General features: G+C 41.2%; 2 protein-coding genes across 4 annotated transcripts in view; one reads left to right on the top strand and one right to left on the bottom strand.

Annotated features, from left to right (window-relative positions):
• Positions 1-23649, bottom strand: part of CYFIP1 (cytoplasmic FMR1 interacting protein 1) — a 74748-nt gene that overhangs the window by 2547 nt on the left and 48552 nt on the right. For all 3 annotated transcript variants that reach the window (XM_040056731.2, XM_040056733.2, XM_040056734.2), the window contains 5 exons: positions 14051-14194; positions 12442-12532; positions 4550-4680; positions 2188-2260; positions 941-1035 (listed from right to left, as the gene is read on the bottom strand). In XM_040056731.2, the coding sequence (XP_039912665.1) occupies positions 941-1035; positions 2188-2260; positions 4550-4680; positions 12442-12532; positions 14051-14194 (534 nt within the window). The remainder of the gene's footprint in view (positions 1-940; positions 1036-2187; positions 2261-4549; positions 4681-12441; positions 12533-14050; positions 14195-23649) is intronic.
• LOC120749386 (fibronectin type III domain-containing protein 9-like) lies at positions 16333-21677 on the top strand. The gene is made up of 2 exons (XM_040056739.1): positions 16333-16681; positions 18987-21677. Exon 2 carries the CDS (start codon positions 19112-19114, stop codon positions 19781-19783), a length of 672 nt encoding a protein of 223 aa, XP_039912673.1. The 5' UTR covers positions 16333-16681; positions 18987-19111; the 3' UTR covers positions 19784-21677.

Here is a 23649-nt window from a genome sequence, read left to right as displayed (position 1 = left end):
ACATCCAGAGAAAACTGTAAAATCCTTTTTAAGCAGACAGGCTTAAAGTGAGTAACACTAAAGGCAGTAATGCTAGTCCTGGATTTATCTCAGGGAAGTTTAAAGAATTCTTTATCTGAATGGAGGCAGAAAGCAAAACCAAAGAGTTCAGTGCTCTGCTGTAGCTACTGTGAGCGCTCTCCTGCACACCTCCCTCAGCTCTGCTGTTCGAGATGAGAAAGCTCCAAAGAGGAGCACCAACAGGCTCAGACAAAATCCAGAGGAGGCAATGCTGCTTGTGCTTGTCCCAGCTTGCGCCATTACACAGACAGCTCTCTCCTAGTGCAGCAGCACCTACTGAACTGCAGCAGCTACGATGACAAAAGCAGTCTGAACTCTGCTCCAGGGCATTCTGCTCTTACTTTCTACTATTCACATCTCAACCACTAGTAAACTGCTAAGGTTAGCAGGGGATTAATGCACCCTCACACCAGGAGAAAGGGGAACAGTGCTGAAGCTGCAAAGGCAGTGCAAGAATGTTCTCTTTGGTCATGGTTTCCAGGAGAGCTCAACTCAAATGACAGCTCATTTTCCAAGAGATTCTAAGTGGCTGAAAGAATGACAAAATATTTTAAATATATATATACATGTGTACAAGAAAACTGATTGCTTATGGTGGGATTTGCAGGAGGAGCTCCCAGGCTGGACCTTACAGGAGATACTCCATGGTAAACATACATACCAATTAGCATTTTCCCCCAAATATGTCACTTCTGTCTCAGTCTCAAATGTTTTAAACTTCTAAGCTTTAACAACTTTACCAAATTCATGGATGTAGATAACAATCATTTGTGTGAACAAGCTGGATGCGCAGGTTGAAATTCTGACAGAGCTATCAGGACATGCTTTCTGATGCTCAGAAATTTCTTGAATTGTCTCTGACACAAATGAGAGAGATTACCTGGGGTGTGCCAAGTCTTTCAATGAGAGGAACCAAATGTAGTGAAGCATATTTTGATTCCAGTCTCTTCATTTTAGCATCAAGTCTTTCACCCTCTGAAAGAAAAGAAAAAAAGCTGAAGAGGGCAATCATAAATTGTAATTAACCAAGAGAATTCTTGTTTTAGCACAATCTTTATTCAGTGAGGAAGAAAACTATTCTTTTTAAGAAATTCAAGTATTAAATAGCTGATTATTCTTCAATGCACTTTTAGAGTATGCAGATATATAGATACGTATACACCTATTTTAAAATGCTACATTACATTTGCAAACAGAAAGAAGGATTTGTAGTAGAGTACATCTAATGAACTAAATTCGAGGATGAATATAAGGCTCTGTTATGCTGCTGCTGCCAAGATATTTGACCCCCACTTGTACGAAGACAGCTAAGTTGTCTTTATGCATAAAATATTTGTCTCTAGAAGGTGAGGTAAAATGAGGATAGAAATTTGTGTATAGCAAGGCTAAAAAGCAGCTGGCACTTCCAGCACAACACTGGCAGGTAGAAAATGTTCTCTGGCAAATAGGAAAATACCATTTACAATGGTCTGGTTAGTTTTATGCAGAGATGTAAGTAGCTATTGTGAACTTGGAAATATTTTCAGAGTTTTGTAGCCGATGGGTTTTTTCCAAGCAGAACAAATCAAGTGCTCCAGCAGTGAGACATGGAAAAGAAAGGAGACAGAGGAGAAAAATAGAAAGAAGAGAGGGCAAGGGGGAGGTGGGACAGGTCACTTTCTGATGATGAAAGATGAAGAGAGCAGATACCATAGGAAGCAGTCCTGCAAATATTCACTACTGCATACTCCATTTAGTGAAAAGAAAGTGAAAAATCTACAGAGACCACCCTTATTTACTAACTTGCTGACAGATTCCCTACACCCCATTTAACTGACAATTCTCTAAGCTAAACAGCAGCTTCAAAATGCCTCTCACTATATCCACAAAGCAGGGTAATACTGCCCTGAGCATCCATCCTGCTTTTCCCTGTCATGGCATTCCTCCTCTTCCCCTTGTAATTTGCACAGAGCATTGCCAGGAAACATTTGTTTATTCAGCCAGGCAAACAGGCCTGGATCTGATACCTCTGTCCTGTAATTAATTACCAGTGGTAAAGGATGGCTGGAGGTGGTTACTGAAACCACAGCAGCAGGAAGGGAAAGGGGAAAGCATCACCCAAGGAAGGTATTTTCACTTTGCTGATACCTTTGACGTGAACCCTGGGCAGGATGTTTTGGAACGGCGCTGCGTGCAACAGGTCACACACTTCCTCTAGAGACTGGGACAAAAAGAAAAGGAGAGGCATTTAGGACAGAAGCATCAATCCCCAAAGCACACCGGGATCCCAAACGCAGGCCGATGCCGCTGCAGAAACAGCAGAGGGCAGCCGGCCTCTGTCGCCAGGGCAGGGAGCCGCGCCCGGACAGCGACACGCTCTCTGCGCCGGGTCTGGCCCGGCTCCGACCCCTGCTGTCCTCATGGACAGCTCCAAATCCATTTCACCAGGTCACTCTGAACTCCCAAATAAACTCCAGCAACTCCCCTCCCACCCTCGGCTGGCCGTTCATAAAGGACAAGGTATTTATTAAATGAACTCATGCAGAATGAGTGATTTCGGTGGAGAAGTGGCAGACAGCTCCTGCAGAGACAGAAAGGGGAAGAGGATGATTCGCTGCTTGGTTATTTTTACCAGAGCCACAACCCATTATCCTAACGGGAGCTTATCGTGGTGGGAGCGTCCCCCTGCCAGGCAGGCTGAGACATGTGACAACAGCAGAGAATCACGTCTTAGGAAGTGTTTTATATCTTTAGGGACTGAGGAAAGGAAGACAGATGTCTCCTGTTTCTTTGCTCCTGTGCATACATACAGGGAAAATGCAGAGGTGACCAGAAGCAGATGCATGACTTTGCTACAACTCTCTCCTCATTTCTGAAGCAGGGACCCTATTAATTTGTAACTCCTCAACACTAAAGTTAGAAAAGTTGGTCATTATCCATACTCTCAGCAAGGCTATGGTGCTGGGGCTCCTGTGCCTCTTTTCCAGGTCTAATTCCTTGATGTCAACCAGGGAAATGCATGTTAGGCAGTCAGGACAAACACGACCCACCCACTAGCACAGATATACTCAGAATTACACTTTGCACCGCACTGAAGTCTAGATTAGTTATGAGGGATGACCACAATGGACAAATACCGAAAAGCATGACAGGACCTGGGGCCTGACTGAGGACAAAAACAAGAGGAGAGGCAGCGAGCGCGGCTGTCTGACCGGAAAGGGTGAGCTCGGTGGCGTCCCAAGGAAGGTGCCTCCATGCTGGTGTCACTCTGGTACACCCTCAAGCCTCCCAGGAGGGAGGGGCCTTGCCTGCCCGGCCTTTCACCACGCACCCACTCAGCCTGAATGCAAAGTAACCCACTTGCTCATCCTGTTACAGCTGTGCCATTACTGACTGCGGGTTTGCTGCTTGTCACCCGGCCCTACAATGACTCTCTGCCGTGAGGGAGGGATGCTCTAACACCATGAGCAGGATCCCTGAGGAACAGCATGTCTTCGTTACCTTATCTAACACCGACAGCTTTAATACACCCTAGAGAAGCCTTCCTGAGGGTTTATTTTTGTCCAACAGCAGGCCCCCAGCCAGCTTGCTGAGGAAATGACGTGGTTGGTTTGCAGTCAGCAAAGATCTCTGCGTGCTGCCCAGCCTCAGCAGCACCGTGAGCTCGCACAGCCGGGGCAGGGCGCCTGGAAGCACAGCAGGAAGAGACCCCCCACCCAACATTCAACAGCACCATGCAGGGAAAGAAAGGGAGGCCAGCACACCTGGTTCTGTTCTGATCCATTATTAATGCCCACCTTTCCTCTGTAAGCACCCAAAAGCATTGAAAACAAAAAAAAATTACAGGTCTGGGCATCTTGTTTGAACAGCAAATAGTAATAACATGGAAGAAGGGTGGGAAAAGAAAACTGGAGGTAGGGATAAAGATCAGCTCCAGCACCGTGCCCTCAGCAGTGGGCAGGTTTACAGTCTAAGGTACACCCTAGATATATAAGAAGCAGCTGAAAGACTGACACGTTTCACAGTTTCATTCAAGCTAGGACAGATGAGTGAATTTCTGCACCACTGTCAGCCGTCCAAGCAGCAAGGAGGATGTCCAAGGATGTCCACCGTAACCTTGTCATGTTTCAGACATCAACAGGAATGACATGCAGAAAAGGAATACAGCAGTACCAGATGCACAACACGCTGACATAAAGAGAGGCCACACTGGGACTGGCTGCAGGAGAGGATTATAATTTATGGTGAAGATTGCCATGCCAGGTCCTCAGGTACAATGCAAGAGGCAACGTCTCTCACCCAGCAAAGTCAGGCATCACTGCATCTAACAGACATGAAAGCCCCTGCAAGACTGTAAGAGATGAGTGCAGGGAACTGTTTCTACCCATCTGCCCATCAGTAACAGCAAACTCACAGATTTCAACCTTGTTATTGATGACGTTAGTAACAAAAATATGAGAGTACATTTTGAGAGACAGATGGATTTTAAACTAGCACAGCAGGCACCTACCAGACTCTGTTCAATGAGGAGGCAAAACAGGACAGCATTTCCCACTTCCCGTAAATTCTGGAAGCAGACAGTCTTCAGTTCTGCATATTCAACAATGTCCTTCAACTGATGGTGAAAAAACTCCAAGATACCTGAAATCAGAAGAGAAGCAGAAAAAAAAAAAGTCTCAGGAGCCAGAACAAAATCTAGTGATGACCATGCAGGCACACTGTTACCTCCGGAAAGCAGACAAAAGATCCATATGAGCAAGAGTCATAGAGATCAGGATTAATTTCTATTTCTGCTTCAAAAGCCCTTTTCTAACCAATTTGTCTATTCAAAGGTTGCACAAACCTGCATCCATACACTGTTTGAGAATACATAGAACTGAGGGTGCAGGTTTAGATTTCCCTCTCCATGTATCAGCACATAAGATTTTACCCCCAGACATGCAGCCTAGAGGAAACTGAAAGGAGCAGCATTTAAATGCATTAAAACTCAAGAGATTATGAAATGTTAAGCCAATGCACAGACCTTTTTAAGTGGATAAATCATGCAAAGGTGAGTGCCTAACTTTTCACTCCAGGAACAAGGAGTGAGTATAAGAAGTAATTAAAAAATATCTAGGAGCAGGAAGAGAGACTAGAGCTCTCATTCCCCAACCTACTGCACCACTGACACACTCAAGTCACAGGTGCTATTTTCATGGATGACAGAGCCAGCAAGGAGCAGAGAGCTCACATACAGGGAAGAGGGGTAGTGTCAGGCTATGACTCTGACAGTGCCATGGGGCCAGATGTGATGTGTGACCTCTCAAAGCAAATACAGAGATCACAAGTCAAGCTCTGCAAGCAAGGGTACACCAGATCCTGCTGGCAAGCACAAAGTTTCTGCCAAAATTTTGCAAAAGCTGTGGAAAACCAGCTAAGATTATGATTTTCAAACCCACATAGTTTACATAAACATGCGTCTTTTCCATCAAACTTCTCCTAAACAACGGTGATGTGTAAGACGTTGGTGGATTTCCAGCTCCTCGCCTTCCAGCCCCAGAAAGGCTGCACAGTCCCTTGGTTAGAGAGAGCTCAGGAAAGCACAGGCTCAGCAGCTTCTGCAGAGACCCAGTCAGGTTACCTTTCAGAGGTTAAAGCCACGTGCAGGATGGGAGAGGAAGAGCAGAGAACTACACTAGGTCAGACAGCTCTTCAGCTTTTTGCAAGTTAATTCTTAGCAGCATTTCTCTATCTTTCTGCACAAGCCTGACCCTTCTAAAAAGCCACCAAAACAACTTTATTGAGAAGAAAATGCATCATAAAAAACTTTCAAATTGCATGCTGCACGTGGCAGTTCATTTCCATTACACCGAATCAAGCCAGATAAATCCCCACCCAACTGCATCTAAAGCAATCGAGAGAAGACAAGGAAAGAACACAGACGCCCTTCAGCACCTTCCCTTGAGTTCCTCTGACACAACTGATGAACACTTCTCATGCAGGAGATCATACTTGGCTATCTACCCAGTGAGGCAATGGCTGGAGAGAGCACACAAACATGAAATCCAGCCTGCAGCCTATCTCTTCCAAGGAAATTCCTCAAATTCAGCAGAGGAACTTAAAAACATACAGTGAAAGAAAGAATTATGTAGGTAACCCACACACTTCTACAGAAAGTCTCATATCATTAAAATTAGTAACACAAAAGCGCACGGTGAGGGGAAGCACGGCTGGCTCTGTTACATCTTAAAGAACTGTTTGTCAGTAGAAAATTAACAGTAAATGAATGTTCCCACATGTATTCACTGGAGGTGAATTTCAAACCTAACTTTAGTACTTTGGTGACTTGAGAGAAAAACAGAACTGAGAAGTTGATGGAGCGAGTGCTTGCTGAGCTTAATTCATTCCAATGTAACACATTCACAACTAGCTAAAAAGCAAACAATGCCAGCACATCACCAATTCTCACCTCCCCACAACACGGGGACAGTGGAATAGAAAAGCTGTGGGAAAGGCTGCCAGTGTTCATTGAACACTGCAGGACACCAGGCAGTCACAATCCCCAGGTGTGCGAGGGGCAGTGAGCACTTGTGTTTGCCATTTAACCATACCTGCCCACCGTGGCAATGGGATGCTGCAGTGCTGAATACCGGGATTCCCATTTTAAAGATGAGACTGAATAGGTTGAAATTTTTTCCCCCAAAAGTTTAAGATGCTAGGAAGAAAATGCTAAGTTAGGGAACTGAAATCAGCTTTATCACAAACCTCCAGTGTGTTTAATTACACACCCTAGTATTTCTTTTGTGTTTGTTGATGAAAGGATTTCCACATCTAGAAATGTCTTCTAAGGATGAACTGCTAGAAGTCAAATACTTTTCTCATTCCAAGACTTTCTGCAAACAAAAGTCTGATGTGTTATCCTGAACTTAAGCCTGTGCCATAGAGGAAATCAAACTAGAACATCTACCAATCTTTCTGGTCTGATGATCTGTGCCACATGCACAGAGATTGATGGTGATCCAACAGAAGGCCTGGAAGGCTCCCTGAAACACCATGAGGAATGGTAGACTTCTCCACAGGGAGAAAGCACTCCACACGGAGCAAAAGCACTATCTGAGCAAACAGGGTATCGTGACATGCGTGGCCATGGACGTGCTCTTCCCTTTAGCTTGTATGGTGGGCAGGGAGCAGCTTGCTGAGAAACAGAAGCTGAGTAGAACAGCAAGGAAGATTCTGCTGCTGCAACATGGAAACAACCATTGGTCATGACAGGGATGGAAAAGAGTACGGTTTTCAGACTCCACTCAATCCCCTACCCAGCCTGTGGATTTTGTGGGGAGTTTCAGAAAAAAGGCTGACATCTGGAAAGATGAGAGATATTTTTTCATGGGCAGTGAAATCCTGAGAATAACCATGTCACTTAAAGCAAATATAAAGGAGCACGATGGCACAGAGAGAACCCAGGAGCAGCACAGAGAACTGTGACCAGAAACAAGAGACTCATACTGAAAATGGGACTGAAACCAAAATGAGACATTAAGTCCACCCAAAAGCAGCAGACAATAAAAGTCAAAGAGGCTTGAGGTGCATATCATAAAAATTACTTACTGTCTTTTACAGTCACTCTCTCAAAGTCCTTAACAAAGTTCCTTATTTCTTCACACAAAGCCCCGGTCTCCATATACAGATATATAAATATGCACATCCACACACATTCATGAACAAATTGTGATATTTTGAAAATGTGACAGCCAGTATTTAGCATGCAGGTGTTCCAAATCATTAGTGTATTTCTTCCCTTTAGATTAAGAGCTTGATTTACCAGCAAAACAGAAGAAAGTTTACATAGCTACACAGGCTATTTCTGATTAAAGACCAATCTGCTCCCCAGTGGAATCCTGTGGCAGAAATACATCATCATGTTTTCATTTCAGCAATCCCATTCCAAATTACATTTCTGTGCACAGTACACAGCAGAGTATTTTTATGGAAGACTATGCATGTCTACTAAAGCCCTGGAAAAAGAACAAGCGTCTTAGGAAAGTTAATTTCACTTAATTGCCTGCAACCTTCCTTCTTCCTCTAATTCTGTTTGAGGGTGGAATTAATACGTTACTGAACTAGTTATATATACACACAACTTTGCAAGGTAAATGAATCATGATTTTTTGCTCCTCCTCTCCAAGAAAGCAGTTTTAATTAAATCCCTCTATTCCTGCAGATGGGACGACATTAGGTGTCATAATAATTGATTATCTAATCCCAGTTTCTGATTTACACAGATCCCAGCAGAAGCAAAGACTGTTGATATAGAAGAGATCCAGTAAAGTACAGAAGATTAGTAAAGGATTAGGTTCCCTCTCTGCTTCCAAAATCCTATCTCAGCAGCACTCAAAGGGCAGATGCCAAGTTTCAGCTGTGCAGTCTGTACACTGATTAATTTAGGAAGTCAGAGCAAAGCAACACATGCAACTCGAAGCTGGTTAGATTCCTTCACTTAAGTCACCTTTCATTTCTCAATTCACACCTACAGACTGAGATCAAACGTTTCAGAGCTTGTAACAATTCTGGTACCTAAAAGATTAGGACAAAAATGAGCTATTCATTCTAGAACTGAATTTCTGACTACAAACAGTCTGTATCTTGATTATAATTCTTGGTTTAGTTGTGTTTTGGGTTATTTTCTGCAAAAACGGCAGACTATTATCAAATAAAATCTACTAATCTGCAATAGCAAAGCTGCTCCCAAAAAACTGGGTGCTATAATGAGCTTTAGTTTCATAGAGATGTTCAAATGCTGCATCCAAATACTTCTTTGGCTTACAAGAGACATCATTAACTCTGCATATCAACAGTGCTGCCATTCACTCCCTTCAATGGAAATATTCATCAGGTTTAAGCATATACGTGTATCCAGGAATTACGACCATGGAGCCTGTGCACTGTGTTTATTTTGCTAGAAAGTAATATTCCATTGTTCTGTGTATCTAATGAATTCTTAATGCCCTCTTAAAATCATCAACGTGATTTGGGTTTCCTCTAAATTCTTGCAAATAGTCTGTGATGCCTTCCCAAATCTTTCTCCACTGGACGGGTTTCAGGATGACCTATGAACACATTCTCTTCATCCAATGTGGACTTAAGCCATTGTGTCCTCACTTGAATTATTCTCCTCTTTATCTGAGTTTGATCAAAAACCTGGGATAACAGGCAGAGTTTTAAACCCTTCTGCTGTGCCCCAAGTGATGCTTCCCTTGCAGCTTCCAGCCACTGCTGCCCTTCCCCATACTTCCTAGCCCAGGCTTGCTCCAGTTCCTCTTAGACTTTGACCTCAAATATGCCAGAAAAAGAAGGGGGGGAAGACTCTTTTTTTGCCAGACTGCTGTGCAGAAACAGCTCCCAAAGTGTTGCCAGCAGCACAATCAGCCCAGGGAGAGACTGGAACACAGCAGGCAGTGGCACTGGGCTCTGGAAGACTTCCCCAAACTGCCATGCCAGCTCATGGGATTTCAAGAGGTCATGGCCTGGGATAACAAGTGCTTTGTCCTGCACCAGCTTTGAGTGCTTTGTTTCTTTGGCTTGGTTTTGTTATGGGTTTTTTGTTTGGTTTTTGTTTGGTTTTTTGTGTTTTGTTTTGTTTTTTTTTTCTGAGAAGAAACATGGAAATGTTATACTTAGGAAAAAATACACAATTTGGCTACTTTCTCATGAAGTTTATATCTTGCTAAGGTCATTGATCTTTTAAACAGTTTCTTTTGGAGGGGTGGTATACCAGTGACAAAAGCCTCATCTCACAGCAGAGCTGATAAACTACTTTTCCTCGTGGTATTCAATGACACTTCAGAGTGGCAGGATACTCATCCATCAAAAGAAGACACGTTCAAATACTCAAAATATAGCAGAAGAAAATATTACCTCCAAGATGAAATTCCAAGCTTAAACTCTTACAAGGCAAACATTCCTTTGAGAGCTTTAGCAACTTTAAAAGGTCCCTTTAAAAATCCTTATGCGTAATGTATTTTTAGACAAATATTTTTATGACTACAAGATGAACAAGTTCCCCAGTGCTTTAGACGGTTCCTATGGAAACAAACCCATTGGCAAAGAGGAGTCCTAAACAGCTCTGATGCCACTGTCTGCACCCTGCTCCCTTTAGCAGCAATAAATCACCACATAGAAATCCACAAGTCTAGAAGGCTGATTTTGTAGGGGCTGAAGAACTGCAATCAGCAGAGTCCAAACAAAACTCTCCACATGGAAAGTCTGAAGTGCATGAAAGAGCTAGAGGCTTACTTACTGAGTGTGCTTAAATGGAGAATGGACTCAGGGAAATTAATTCTGAATTAATAAATGCATATTACCTCAAGATAGATGAGAATCTACATACTTCATCTAAAGACTGGAATCACAGTTTTGGTCTGTATATGTAGGTTGCGCCAGTTATAAATAAGTTATGAAATGATTTGTTATGAAAGAACAGAAGCAGCACATGGACATACCCCACAGCACTCAGCTTACTACTTACAACTAACAACTTCTGAGGAAGCTTTTGGAGGCAGAGGAGGGAACAGACAACAGTTGGTGTGTATTGGCTTGCATCTTCTGTGACAAAGCACATAAACAATGTGTGGCAAAGACTGCTAAAGAGAAGAATATAGCACAGACATGAGAGGACAGTGACTCAAAGGAAGCACGCTTTGAGCCTGCCCTTCTACAGTCTGGCAGTTCCTTTCCCAATAAAGGCTAAAATCTCCAGCACATCCCCATCACAGAGAACATTTTCCTTTATCAGCCCGTGCTGCTCCAAGGGCAGATAGCTCCATGATGGGGAGGTGTCAGAGAGCACAGGGCAGCTTTTCCCTGATGTAAGAGATGGAGGTGGAGTGTCTTGATCTTCCACAAGCCTCTTCTGTCTGATGACTTGGAAAGGAAAGGGGGAGACAGCACGACAGTGCTATAAAGGCTGTCTCTGCATTTCTTGGAAGAGACTCTCCAGGGGGTTATTATGTGTCCTCTGCTAGAAATAGTTCAGAACAGGAAAACTACACCTGTTAAGACAACCTGACAGGAACAAGGGCAGTAAAGGAACAGAGAATCAGGTGAGGTTTTGAGATCCAGTCCAATTCTAAAACTAAGTATGATATTCCATTATAAAAACAAGAGTTGCTTTGATCTCTTGGTACAGTAGGCATCTAAACAAATGGCACTTCCTTTGGAAGAGTAAATATGAGGCCAAAAGAGTTTGTTACCATTGTACCAGTGAAGTTCTGCCTTTCCCATAGGATGGATTGTCTTTCAACCTTAAGAGAAAGGTTTCTCCTAAAATCCCTGGGCATTTCCTGCCAAATATTTAGCCCTTACAGGTGACGATTTCTGGCAAGCTTCCTAATGTCACCTGTAGCATCACAGATCCCGGTGATGCATTATCTATATTTGAGAATACCTACTGCTTTTGCAGTCAGACCTTAATGAATGGCTAAAAGCCTCAGAGAGATTATTTTTATACTCCTAACTACCATGATTCATCCATTTCTATGCTCCAGGGAGAAAAACAGGAAGGAAACACTTAGTAAGACCTCAATTTCGTTCAACATTGGTAATGAACGTCAAGCAAGCTGTGGGAAGCAGAAAAAATCCAACCTCATTCCAGTTGGAGTGGCATTTAATAAAACTAAGTGACTCTGGAAAAATAAACTCAGGAGGTGGGTGGCACATGGAAGGACTAATTTGTGTTAATTAGAAGTTGTGGAGGAGGAATATTTTGAAGGGGAAAGCAGATTCAGAATTTCAGTGAACAATGTGATAAATACTAATTAGCCAATTATTTCTCCATCGTGGCAAGCAGCTTTCAATGCCATTTCTTCTTCTGCAACTGTCACACCTCCTGTTGAGAGGCTAAGATGCACCCCACACAAGCCTCAGACATAACTATTCTGGCAGGACCAGTTTGCCTCCCAGCAGTATCATTCCTTTTATCTTGCACTGGGTGAGGGCAAAGGTAAAGGGAATAGAGGCGGTTCCAGAGAACTGGATTATCTAAATTAGACATATAAACAGAAAAAATGTGAGAGGCTAACTTGCTGAGGCAAAAGCTCAACACACTTACGAGAAAGATGAGAAACAGAAACTAGTGTGGACATCTCAGCTCAAGATCAATGATGTCATAAGGCTGTCTCTATACAGGTTGGCATCCTTTAGTCCTACATACAGAAGTCTTAAACTTTTTAAGTGCTTTCAGAAAGCACAGCATTTAATGATTCTTTTTATAGGGAAAAAAAAAATAAACAAAAAACCAAACCCAGGCTAAAAACTGATTATCAGGAGAAAAAAGGAGGGAGGGAAAGACAGATATAAAAGATTCAGAAGACAGTGGTTAGTATCATCTTATTAAGGCTGCTAAGGTAACATCAAACACAAACTGACCTGGAGAACCATATTCATGTCTTGGTAACCTACAGATCTTAGGCATCACTTCCATTAGGGTCTTGACATACTGAAGAATGGTCCCTTGTAACTAAGAGAAAACAGATGTATGTAAATATGTCAGTACTGTTGAACTACTAAATTTTACAACTGCATTCAAACTATACACGAAATGAAGCAGCTCTAAAAATCTTGCATTTAATTCTGCCAGTCATCATCTTTTAAAAAGGCAACTTTTTCAAATTTCAAGAGTTCATATGGCATTAGTCATCTTTGCTACAAAGAAGAGTGGCACAACAGCTGAGGCCAGCAAGGTAAAGAAGAGGAAATAATGTTTTTCTCTTACAGACTCTTTACTGTCTAACTAACTTTTACATTTTTGGTTAAAAAGTTGCACTTGAATGCTTTCAAAACCATGCAAAAAGCATCTCAATGTGTTCAAAAGCAACATGAAAAAACCCCTTATGATTAGGAATGGCTGCAACAGCCCAAACTGGTTCTTCTGGACATACCAGTTGAGACAGTCCCAGCCTCCAGTCAGCCTGTCTTGCTACCACTAGACACCTCTCCCTTATCTGTCCCCCTACATCTGAGCATCTGCATCAGGCATTGGCAGGATACCCTCCCCCAGGTCTCCTAACCTTCTTCATATGTGACCAAGTGTTCAATGCCACCTTTAATGAACTGAGACAATTTACCACTAAGTTATTAAAAAAACCTCTCAAAAAAACCACAGCAAACCAATACTTGACACTCAAACCCTGAAAAATATAAGTGTTTTCCTCTTTCCCTGAAGATTAAATTATAGCACCTTTTTGAGCAGGATTCACCCTTTCTAACATCAAAAACATACTTAGAACATTGTGGGAATTACTGTAAACAAACTGCCAAATGTGTCAAGTGCCTGAAGAATGATTATGAATACCACAGCTTTCCCTGGTACAGTTGGATTATTTTGGCAGCACGCTCCTACAAGCAACAGGGAGGAAAATATAATTTCTTTGGCTTAAATTAACTGCAATGCACTATATATAGCAAACAGCCAGCGCCTCAACCTCCTCCCAGTTACAAAGAAGGCGCTCTCCAATGCAGGATGCCCAGGCTGTGTGGATAATGTCTTCAAAACCGGCCTGAGCAGCACTGCTAATCAAGTACAGGGGTTAAACTCCTGTTGTTAAAGGGTCATCTATCAGTGATGTCATTAATGAGAGCCCTGAAGTTATGTGCCATGCAGAGAGCACGCTACAGCTGTTCTCAAAAGATATCAAGGAAGTAAATGCACAGTACGGTTTTCAAGTTGAAATCAACTAATTTAAAATATTCATCCTTGTCCAGAGCCTACCTAGGCCCTAACAGCTCAGGTCATTACAAATTAAATTAATCTCCAATGAAGAATCCAAAGTTTTCAAAACACTGCTCAGGGCAGCAAGGCTATTCTTTCTATTGCTCACACAAGACACTGAGTACCGTCAAGCACAGCTTATATCGAATTTCAGTGGAAGTTATTTTAATTATTTTATTCAGGTTCTCACTTTCACTTTGTTTTTCCGGAGACATCTTCTATAAGAAACCATTTGGAGTAGAAGAAAAATAAAGACAATTAGCATACCAGACTCTTGACAACTTTCAGCAATTCCTCCATCACCACAGCAATGCCCTGATATCCAAGAAGTCTGCAGATGACCTTAAAGTGAGGGGGGCCAACGAAATTCCTGTAGTTGCTATAAATGCTGGAATAGGCCAAATTCAATGCCTAAAACAAGAAAACAGATATGATTAATGAAAATTTTGTCTGACTGTATGTCGATAATAATGTAATTTAAACATAATTTTAAAGCACGTTAAAACTCAAATAAAAACTTTGCATCTCACTGTCTCTGAAAGAAGCTTAAATACACAGTTTCTCTTTTGTAAGGCAGGAACTTCAGCAAAAATCTCTCTATTAGCAAGACAAATTTGTGAGCACTTTTTTTTCAAGTAGACATCTTCCATTTATCATTTATAAAGCTGCAAACACTTTATCTTTTGAACTTTTCTATTTACACAAGTATAAAAAGGTAAAAGTAGTCAATTCCATGTCCAGATTCCTGAATTTAAAGCACAGCTTCTATTCCTTAATCTTTTATCTTCCTTTTTGTGCACAAAAACATCTTGAAAGAAATTACTTCAATTTTGTATTCATAATAGGTGTTTTAAGCTTCTGAGTACTCAACTACAGAAAAAAAGGTCTTCTGCAGTTACTGCTCTCAGCAACTAATTAATAAGGATTTTTCTTTTTCAAATCCCTTCACTGTACACAAGATCAAAGCAAATCTAAGTCTGGGATGTACCCTCAGGGAAATTCTTCAAGACTTGCATAAGTAGGATCAGGTGCTTTGCCACAGTCATGTTTATTTCTATGAAAGTGAGCACAGCTGTACAGTCTGATGCGATGTGGGGATTTGGGAACTGTTTGCTGAAGCTGTGGATTAGAGAGGGTTGGCTAGCTTAGCACCCTCCATTTCTGCAAGTGGGCTATTCTCCTAATACCCTGAAATTTCATTTTAGTGGGAATCTTGGCCACCCTTCTTACAGAAGGGACTGCTGTGTTTCCTTTAGTTTTTTGCTGTTTCATTCTCTCTGATACACACATGGAAAACAGCATACTGTTAAACTTTCAACTTCACATACAGCTGTAACAGAAGATTTTCCAGGAAGGACATTCCCTTCAGTGCAGATCTTGCCCTAACTACCCATTTAAGTCAACACCAGATACTGTAAATACATGGCATTAAGCTAGTTGGAATTCAAGTCAGAAAACTCTACCAAGCTCTTGAAGGATTTTATTCTATAAAAGGACTTAAAAATCATCTTTTGAAGCAATCAGAATAGAATACACACATTTTTATTTATACTGTATGTCTCTATACAAACACCAGTTTCCAACTGAGGTCTTAAAAATTAAAAAATTCTAGATGCAAACTAAAATAGACACTTGGATAAGTATTAGAATCCTAGTACATAACACAGTCGTGCTGTTACATCAGAGCTGGCTGAAAGGCCAAATTCCAAGTGTGCCCCACCAGGGGACAGCCTGAAGCTATATCCCTCTAGTACAACCTGTGCATTTCCATAGGACTCCACATACAGAAATGGGATCTGGGGCAAGGACAGCACAGAGAACTGATAAAACCCTAGGAACATATGTGTAGATGAATGTCCTGATAAACTAAGGATTTATACAATAGCTCCTAAAAGATGAGATTTTATTTTTTGTTTCTGTTGTTTCCAGTTAGGTAGGTCTCCTACAACAAACATGTAAGAATTATCTATTTCAGCTATAGCACAAGGAGAATTTTGTTTTAGTGGGTTCAAGCCTTTTACTGCCATGAGGTAAAGGGGAGGTAACCTCTCTTCACACAGCAGGAATTTGCCACAGAAAAGCCCTAAAAACATTATTCCAGTATTAAAAACAAAAAATTTGCCAATATGCAACAATAAGAAGCCAGCCAACCTAAAAATACATTTTTTATGTAAACCCCATGGGGAAGTAGCTAAAATTTACAGTCTACTTGTAAACATTGGAATAGTGGATCTTTCTGAACTGTAACAAGGGATTGAGAAAACAACATTACACATCAACACCACTTTCCCCCCAGGGAGACCCAAAAGCATAAAATCCTTAGGGAAGAAGCCACTAACTAGAAGGGGGTGAAGGTGGAAAGGGAGGGAAGGGAAAATGCTGTTCATTATTTTTTAAGCTGTACTTACTCCCTCCCCTGCTTAAATTAAAAAAAAAAAAAAAGGAAGAGTTTTTAGTTGCTGATGTCATCAAAGTTCTAACATTAATCACTCACAGCATCACTGGTCCACATACAAGAGTATATAACAGGGATGCTCAGGCAGCATACTGCCAAGGAGAGGCAAGCAAGAGAGGGGAGAAAAGACATTCTTTTTTCTCTTCTGTGGTCTTTGAAAAGCAAGGCAACAGCATCTTTAGACAAGATGTGCTCCTACAGGAATTTAAGTGGAAGAGACAAAGAAACCATGCCACCAGCAGCATCGGAGGAAAAAACTGAAACCAAGCAATGAGGATTCAGTCCAGAGAATCTGAAGAGAAGAAGAAGCAAACTGGCAAAGAGAGATCAGTCAGGAAATAATTAATGTAGAAAGGGATACAAAAAATTTGGTGTTTGTAACATTTTCACAGCAGCATCCCCATAAAGAAATTGTGTTCTGGAATTTCCATCAGGGAGTGACGGTAAGTACTGACTTTATGATTCATAAAACATCAGATGGCTTTTCCAAACATTTTCATGTCAGTAACTGTGTGTTTTCTAATAACTGATGGTTAATAACAATAGAAATGTATTATTGTTATTTAATTATAGTTCATTCTACTTAAAAAATACTATGAAGATTAAACTGTTGAAACTATTGTTCCTAGGCTGTATTAGAGTGTTCTATAAAAAAACCCAGATTATAATTTTAAATAATAAGGATCTACCAGCTAAAGAGAAGGTAACAGAGCAAGTAAAAGCTCTGATCTCACTAATGCACCCTATTTTAATATCTGCAGTAGCTGGGAAGATGCCAAAATGTGTCTGTTTGGTAAGTTTATCTGATAGCAAACTCAGTTCCTGTATGTTGTTGCTGTATTTAAAAGGGTGTATTTATCAAAGAATTAGAAAAGCAGCATCTCCCCGGATCGGTCATATCCACGGTTTTACATTGTCATGAAAATAAACATACATATTTTTCTTCCCACTTCCCAGTAAGGATAATCCAAAAGCCTCGAGCAACAATTTTCAGACATAAACAGGCAGAGAATTCTTGCTATTAATGTAAGGTCACTATCTAAATCCCATTAAAAAATATCCCATTAAAAAATATCCCATAAAATATACATTTTCCTTGTCTCCTATCTAGTATAAAATACAAGCATTACAGAATAATTTCAGAATATGTTATGAGCAAATCTCAAAGCGCTTTTCCTTAGGAAAAGTTGGAATAATTAATTGTTATTTACCCAGAAAATGTAACATATTAAACCTGATCTTAAAAAAAAATTAGATTTAATTTTCACAACAAAGTGTTGTTAATGAAATAGTATGTTACTGTCACCAGCATTTATAGTCATTAAAAAAGTGAGAAACTTTCAAAGTAGGAAAAAAACTTTCACAAGTGCCACTGGAAACTGACAATCAAACTAAGGAATCAGATTAAATTGCTGAGGTAAGCTCTTTTTCAGAAGTTACCATCACAACGGTAAAAGCATAAAACCCAAGCCAAACAAGTGAAAATAACCACTGGTTGTTTATCATCTATTCTTTAACAGATGTGTTTAGAGAAATTGCAGGAAAGAGATGTTTTCCTTTCACTATTTACAGTGGTTACACCTACTGAGAATCTCCAAATATTGGCAGATTTTCTAATTTGAATTGAGGACGAGGAGGAGTATAAATTCAGGGCAGACAGACTATGGGATTACAAAAAATGACTTAGAACAGCAAAAAGCATTAGTAAATTTTAAAAATCCCTACCATTTATCCAAAAGGTAGGCTATAGTGAAAGCTGTATTTCACCAAGCTTGACAAAGCGTTTCCAAGAGGCTGACTAGCATCAAGGCTAAATACTGTGATACTGATAGCACCAATGTACAGTGCTCACAGCCACTGCCGCAGCGCAGCGGCTACAGATGTGCAACTTAACAGCAAAACATGGGGAGTATCACAGAATCACAGAACAGTCTGGCTTGGAAGGGACCTTAAAGATCACCTAGTTCGAACACCCCTGCCACAGGCAGGGACACCTTCCACAGCTTCTCTGGGCAACCCATTCCAGTGCCTCGCTGCCCTTACAGTAAAGAATTTCTCCCTAATATCTAACTGAAATATAACCTCTTTAAGCTTAAAGTCATTCCTCCTTGTCCTATCACTATCTGCCCACGTAAAAAGACCCTCTCCAGCTCTACTGCTGTATCTAAATAACAAAAGGTGCTGTAAGATCTCCCTGGAGCCTTCTCCAGGCTGAAGAGCCCCAGTTCTCTCAGCCTGGCTTCATAGAGAAGGTGTTCCTATGTGAACTTGTGAATAAGAAACTAATGTAAGATATTGGAGACGAAATAGTATGTGGTCATGTTTCCACATACTCTTGTTTTTCAACCGATTGTGACTGGCAGAAATAAAGAATTGTGGATTATAGAGGCAGTTATTCCTCAATATCCACTCCTGCCAACCCCTCTTGCCACTTAACACAAAATGCAAGATACACAGACTAGAGAAAAAAACTACTGCATTTTTTCACAATCACCTGGGAAAAAAGAAAGTGAAAGGAAGCGTTTCCCCACTTGTAAATTCTGCAAAAATTCACCATCTCTCAAGATACAACTGGTCACTTGTACAGGCAGCAGCTCTGGTTGGACTTCTGTAAGTTTAAGTTTACCCTTCCACTTGGAAGGGAAATACACATTTTAGAACACCTCAAACTTTATGAATTTTTATTCCCTCCTTTACACTGCAGTACCAAAGATGAGAGCATACTTTCATAACAAACTCCATTCTTAGATTACAGAGCACTACGATTAAGATCCAAACAACATCCTCAGTGCTGCAGCTTCTCCAAAGAACATCTTCCCTTTCCACAGGGAGATCTGCATCGAGAGAGGAAAAAACTCCCAAGCAACATCCTGATGGGAATAACCGTCCAAAACATCACAGGAAACACAGCAATGGTAATTTGGCCGAAAATGGCCGGTTGCGTCGACAGCTTTTACAGCATCATGTACCACCCTAACTGGAACAGCATGCTATCCAGCTACTCCAGAAAGAGCTTCCAGAAGGAAGAGAGGGTGCCCACCACTCGCTCCTCCTTTGTTGTGGAAAACCTGACTCCCCTCACAACGTACATCATGTGCGTGACCTGCCAGTCCGCAAACCCCTCCAGCGACCAGTGCAGGGTTTTTAACACTCTGGAACGAGACCCGGCATCGGCAAGCAACACCAAGAAAGAGCTGGCGCTGGGCATCTGGCTCACCAGCAGCGTCCTGCTCCTCATCATCGCCGCAGTCCTGCTCTACGGCTGCCTGCACCTCCTGTGCCGCAGGAGGCACGAGCGTTTGCAAGAGCGGAACAGGGCCTCCAAAGAAGAGCATGAGCAGCCATGGACCAAAAGTGTGGCGTACACCTCAGATGAGTCCAGCAGGCAGAGCCAGCAGCCACAGGATGCTGAGGAAAAGCACCCAGGTGGCATCCAGCTGGCCACAATCATAGAAAATCCCTCGGTGTGCAATGAGCCCGTCATGCCACCTTCTAAAAGTCAGGAACGAGTCCCAGTGACAGGACAGCGCTCTGCTACGAATTAGAAATGTTTTGTCCAGGAGAAGGTTTTTGCTACACAAGGTACCCCAGCTACTTCAAACACATCACACGCACTGTTGGTGCTCACAACAGGGAGCTCCGACCGCTCACTACAGCGCTCCTGGCTGTAACTCTGATGACAAACCCTTTTCCCAACAGCCTGTGTGCAAAGGTTCCCATGCCCAAGAAGTAAGCACTTCAGCCACCCTCCATTATTTAAAAATGAGGCTTGTAGCAAGTAATTGTTTTACATTTCAAGGGATTTTTTTGTTGCTTTTCTTTAATCTAAAACAGCAAACAAATATAAAAAGTAATCAAAAGCGATCAAAAGAATTTTTGTTAACTAGCACAATAAACCTGAGCAGGAGTTTTCAGATGGCAACCCAGACTGCTAGACTATAGGCAACTGGAACATACACACGGAGTGCAGTGGTTTGCCAGTTTTACCCTGACAAACCCAGCTGCTTCCCAACACACACACTACAAGCAGTACTACACTCAGACAACATGCTTCACTGCCCAGGGTGTTGCCCATCCCTCCCATTTGCACTGAGGTCAGTCTCAGAATGTAAACTAAACTCAGCAAGATTTTAATTGTATCCTTTAATCTGTCTTATCTTCTCTCTGTGTAAATACATGCAAGATACTGACTTTGTATCCCTCCTAATTAAGGAAATATCCTGGCTTATCACATTTGCACTACTCTGCTCCCACCACAAGCAACCTTCTGCTCCATGGGCCAGTGGCTCCCTGCAGAGGAAATGGAACTCAGAGATGAAGCTCTGGGCCCTTCCTTTACTCTTTCCCTTTCAGTTTTAATGATAACGTGCATTAATCGGCTGCAAATTTCTTTCCAATTGCACAGTACCTTCTGTGTAACGAAGGGGGACAAAATAGTAAAAACAAGCCAAAATGCATTTTATTTTTGTAACAAGAAAACCTGCTGATCATCTCACTCTGCCTTGAGCTTCATGGCAAAGTGCCAAGGTCCTTCAGAGAGAAATCTGTTCACCCTCACAACGTGACAAATGGTGTCTGATTTACATGTAAAAGTTACCCTGTCTTAAACCTTTTAAGTGCATTTGTGTTCCATAAAAACATAATAAATCTTAGTATTGCTGTATATGACACCTAAAATGACAAAGGTGCACTGTGACTGCAGGCACTTAATTGCTCTTGGTACGAACGTATGTGTGAAGTCTCTGACACAGCTCAGTTGTACCAGTAAAGGCTGGAGAACTGCTGGCTGGGCAACTGCCATCCCTCTCCACCAGGCCCTAGGAGCTAAGGGGAGGTACAATTTTGGCAAGAGAGCTCCCCATGAATATTTCACAGCAGGTAGCGGATCTTTTCAGCTACTCTATTTTGACAACAATTCCCACGACTTGTGAAATGCATCGACTCTCAGAGTGCTAGGGAGAAGCTGCCATAAGTGTGATGAATCTTCTTTACTTTCTTTTTTTTTTTTTTTTGAGTAGGATAAGCATGACACACAGAAACGTCTGCTGAACGGGGGCGAGTATGACTTTCAGAAAACACTTCAAAAGGCATTTTGATTGTGTGAAGGTAGCAACAACGTGTTCTCCACCTGCTGTGGAGCACTTCCTCCAGCTGACACGTTTTCCTTTGTCTTGCACATCAGTCTCAAATAAACTGTGAGAATAACAGTTCTCTGCTGTTTCAGATGACGGTGTTACATGAAATAGGCACTGAAAAACACTCATCAGAGCATGAAGCCAACACAACAGGTTTACTGCCAAAAAGGGGTGCCTGGGTAACGAGGACAGAAAGAATGCTTTAAAATTATCTTGTAATCAAATTGACAGTAACACTTCTCTGATTAGGTTTTCATCAAAATGATTATTTTAATATTAAAGGGATGAAGCCAAGAGACACACAGCCAATCTCTGCCAACACCTTGGGCTCTTGGAAGCCTGTTTATTTCTCTGCACGTCTATTTCTTTATGTGGGTTTTAAGGCAGTCCAATACATATCTACACATGTACATGCCATACTGAGAACAAGGCGCAGTTTTGAAGCAGTTTCTGGGCAATTCACCCACTGCATTTTGTTATTTGTACACAAACACATGTAACCAAAAGACATGCCTATATCCGACTGAGAAAGTAAAGAGCTACCATGGAAGTGTTTCCCAAGGGATTTACCTTCTCCAAATATAAAACCATTCCACCCACAGTGTTTACTGTGCACTACTAAGATAAACATTTATATTGTCTCACAAGCAATGGACCATCTCGCACCTGCTGCAAATGAGCAACTCATGCACAGTGTCATCTGTTTTCTGCTCTAATTTTGAAAAACTCATGTCATCACATGCTCACAGAGCTACATGATTGTTTCTTGCTGAGGAAGTTTTACCATAGATAAATTCAGGTTCATTCAGGCAATTCTGTATTAGATTTGGTAATTCATCACTCAATATTAACAGTCATCGAGTCCTGGGCAAACATTCTAAGTGATTACCAAACCGATAAGTTGCAACATAGGGCAAACTGATTTTAATTTGTGCACCAGCAGTAGAAAAAAAACCCATTATATCCACAGTGAGAAGTACCTTTCAAATATGTCTTTTTCACAAAATAAATGAGTTAGCATCTATAAAGTGCCAGAGACATAAAAACATGACAATATTTGGAAAATGTTGTGTAAGACAGAAAGAAAGCCCTTCTGGTCTAGACAACCTCTATAAAACCAGGTATTTCATTAACATGCAAAGTTAGTTCAACTCCCCAGAAAAGATGTGTATTTCTTTTATGTATATCATAAAATATTTCATGTATCCACCCCATGTTGCCGAATTCCATCCTGCTAACATTAATATCATTAATCCTACACATATTTTACCTGAATCAAGGGATTTCAATGATCATGCTCAACCAAACTTTTAGAATAATCCAGCTCACTTAAAAGGCTAACAAGCTTTTGCAAGCTGGCTTCTTCCCCCCTGACAGCCCTGCTTCCCTATCAACCAGAAAAAGTTCTATCTGTGGGTTTTTGTTTTGCTGATTACATGAAGATACCACTCAAAAAACTTTAGGTGCTGAAGAGAAAGTTACTACAACTCTCTATGATAAGTATCAAGATGCATTAATACAGACCAGATGCTTTAATCCATTTAGAAATATCTGCAGATATGTGAATGCCCTGAGATACAAACAAAAAAATTCTTCAGTTACTCCTGTAGTAGTGCAGCCTCTGCAATGTAAGAATTCCTATCTGTAACTAGCTATATAAAGCAGAAATGTTAAAAACTCTGCTCAGATATCCTCAATTTCAAAGTACATTCAATTCAAGAATAAAAATATACTCTTGTTAAAATTTAAAACTATAGACAGACAGTATTTTCTAATATAGGCCTATCTAGTTATGAAATTTGCCCCAGAAATGCGAGTAAGACCCACCTTGATTGCTGCTGCTCATATAGAAAAATACTCAAGAATTCTATAAATGTATAGCTCTCTGTGTGAAGGTTACTAAACTCATTTTAATAATGTAACCTGACTGACAAAAAAAGCATTCCTCAGTTAATCTTCTGTCACTCACCCTACTGTATCATCACTTAGATAAATGAAGTTAGCAAGCCCTATGAAATTCAGTCAGGTTTTTGCTCTATGCTGCATCTGGTCAGTTCCCAAAATAGTAAGGAACACAGTAACTCTAATGTAAGAATATTCCACTTCCCTGTAATTAACTGTTTCATTTTGGAGAACAATTACATAAAACACTGTTTACAGGACCAGACAGTCAGCTGTTACATTCCACATTAAGACATGTGAATCCTTTTCCACTGCCTTTACATTTTAAAGGCAAGAAATTTTTACAAATGCAGCAGATATTTTAGCACTGAAGT

This window comes from Hirundo rustica, chromosome 2 (assembly GCF_015227805.2).
Source record: "Hirundo rustica isolate bHirRus1 chromosome 2, bHirRus1.pri.v3, whole genome shotgun sequence".
Lineage (NCBI taxonomy): Eukaryota > Metazoa > Chordata > Aves > Passeriformes > Hirundinidae > Hirundo > Hirundo rustica.
Note: the sequence above shows the minus strand (reverse complement) of the source record. Positions and strands in the feature narration are given on the sequence as shown.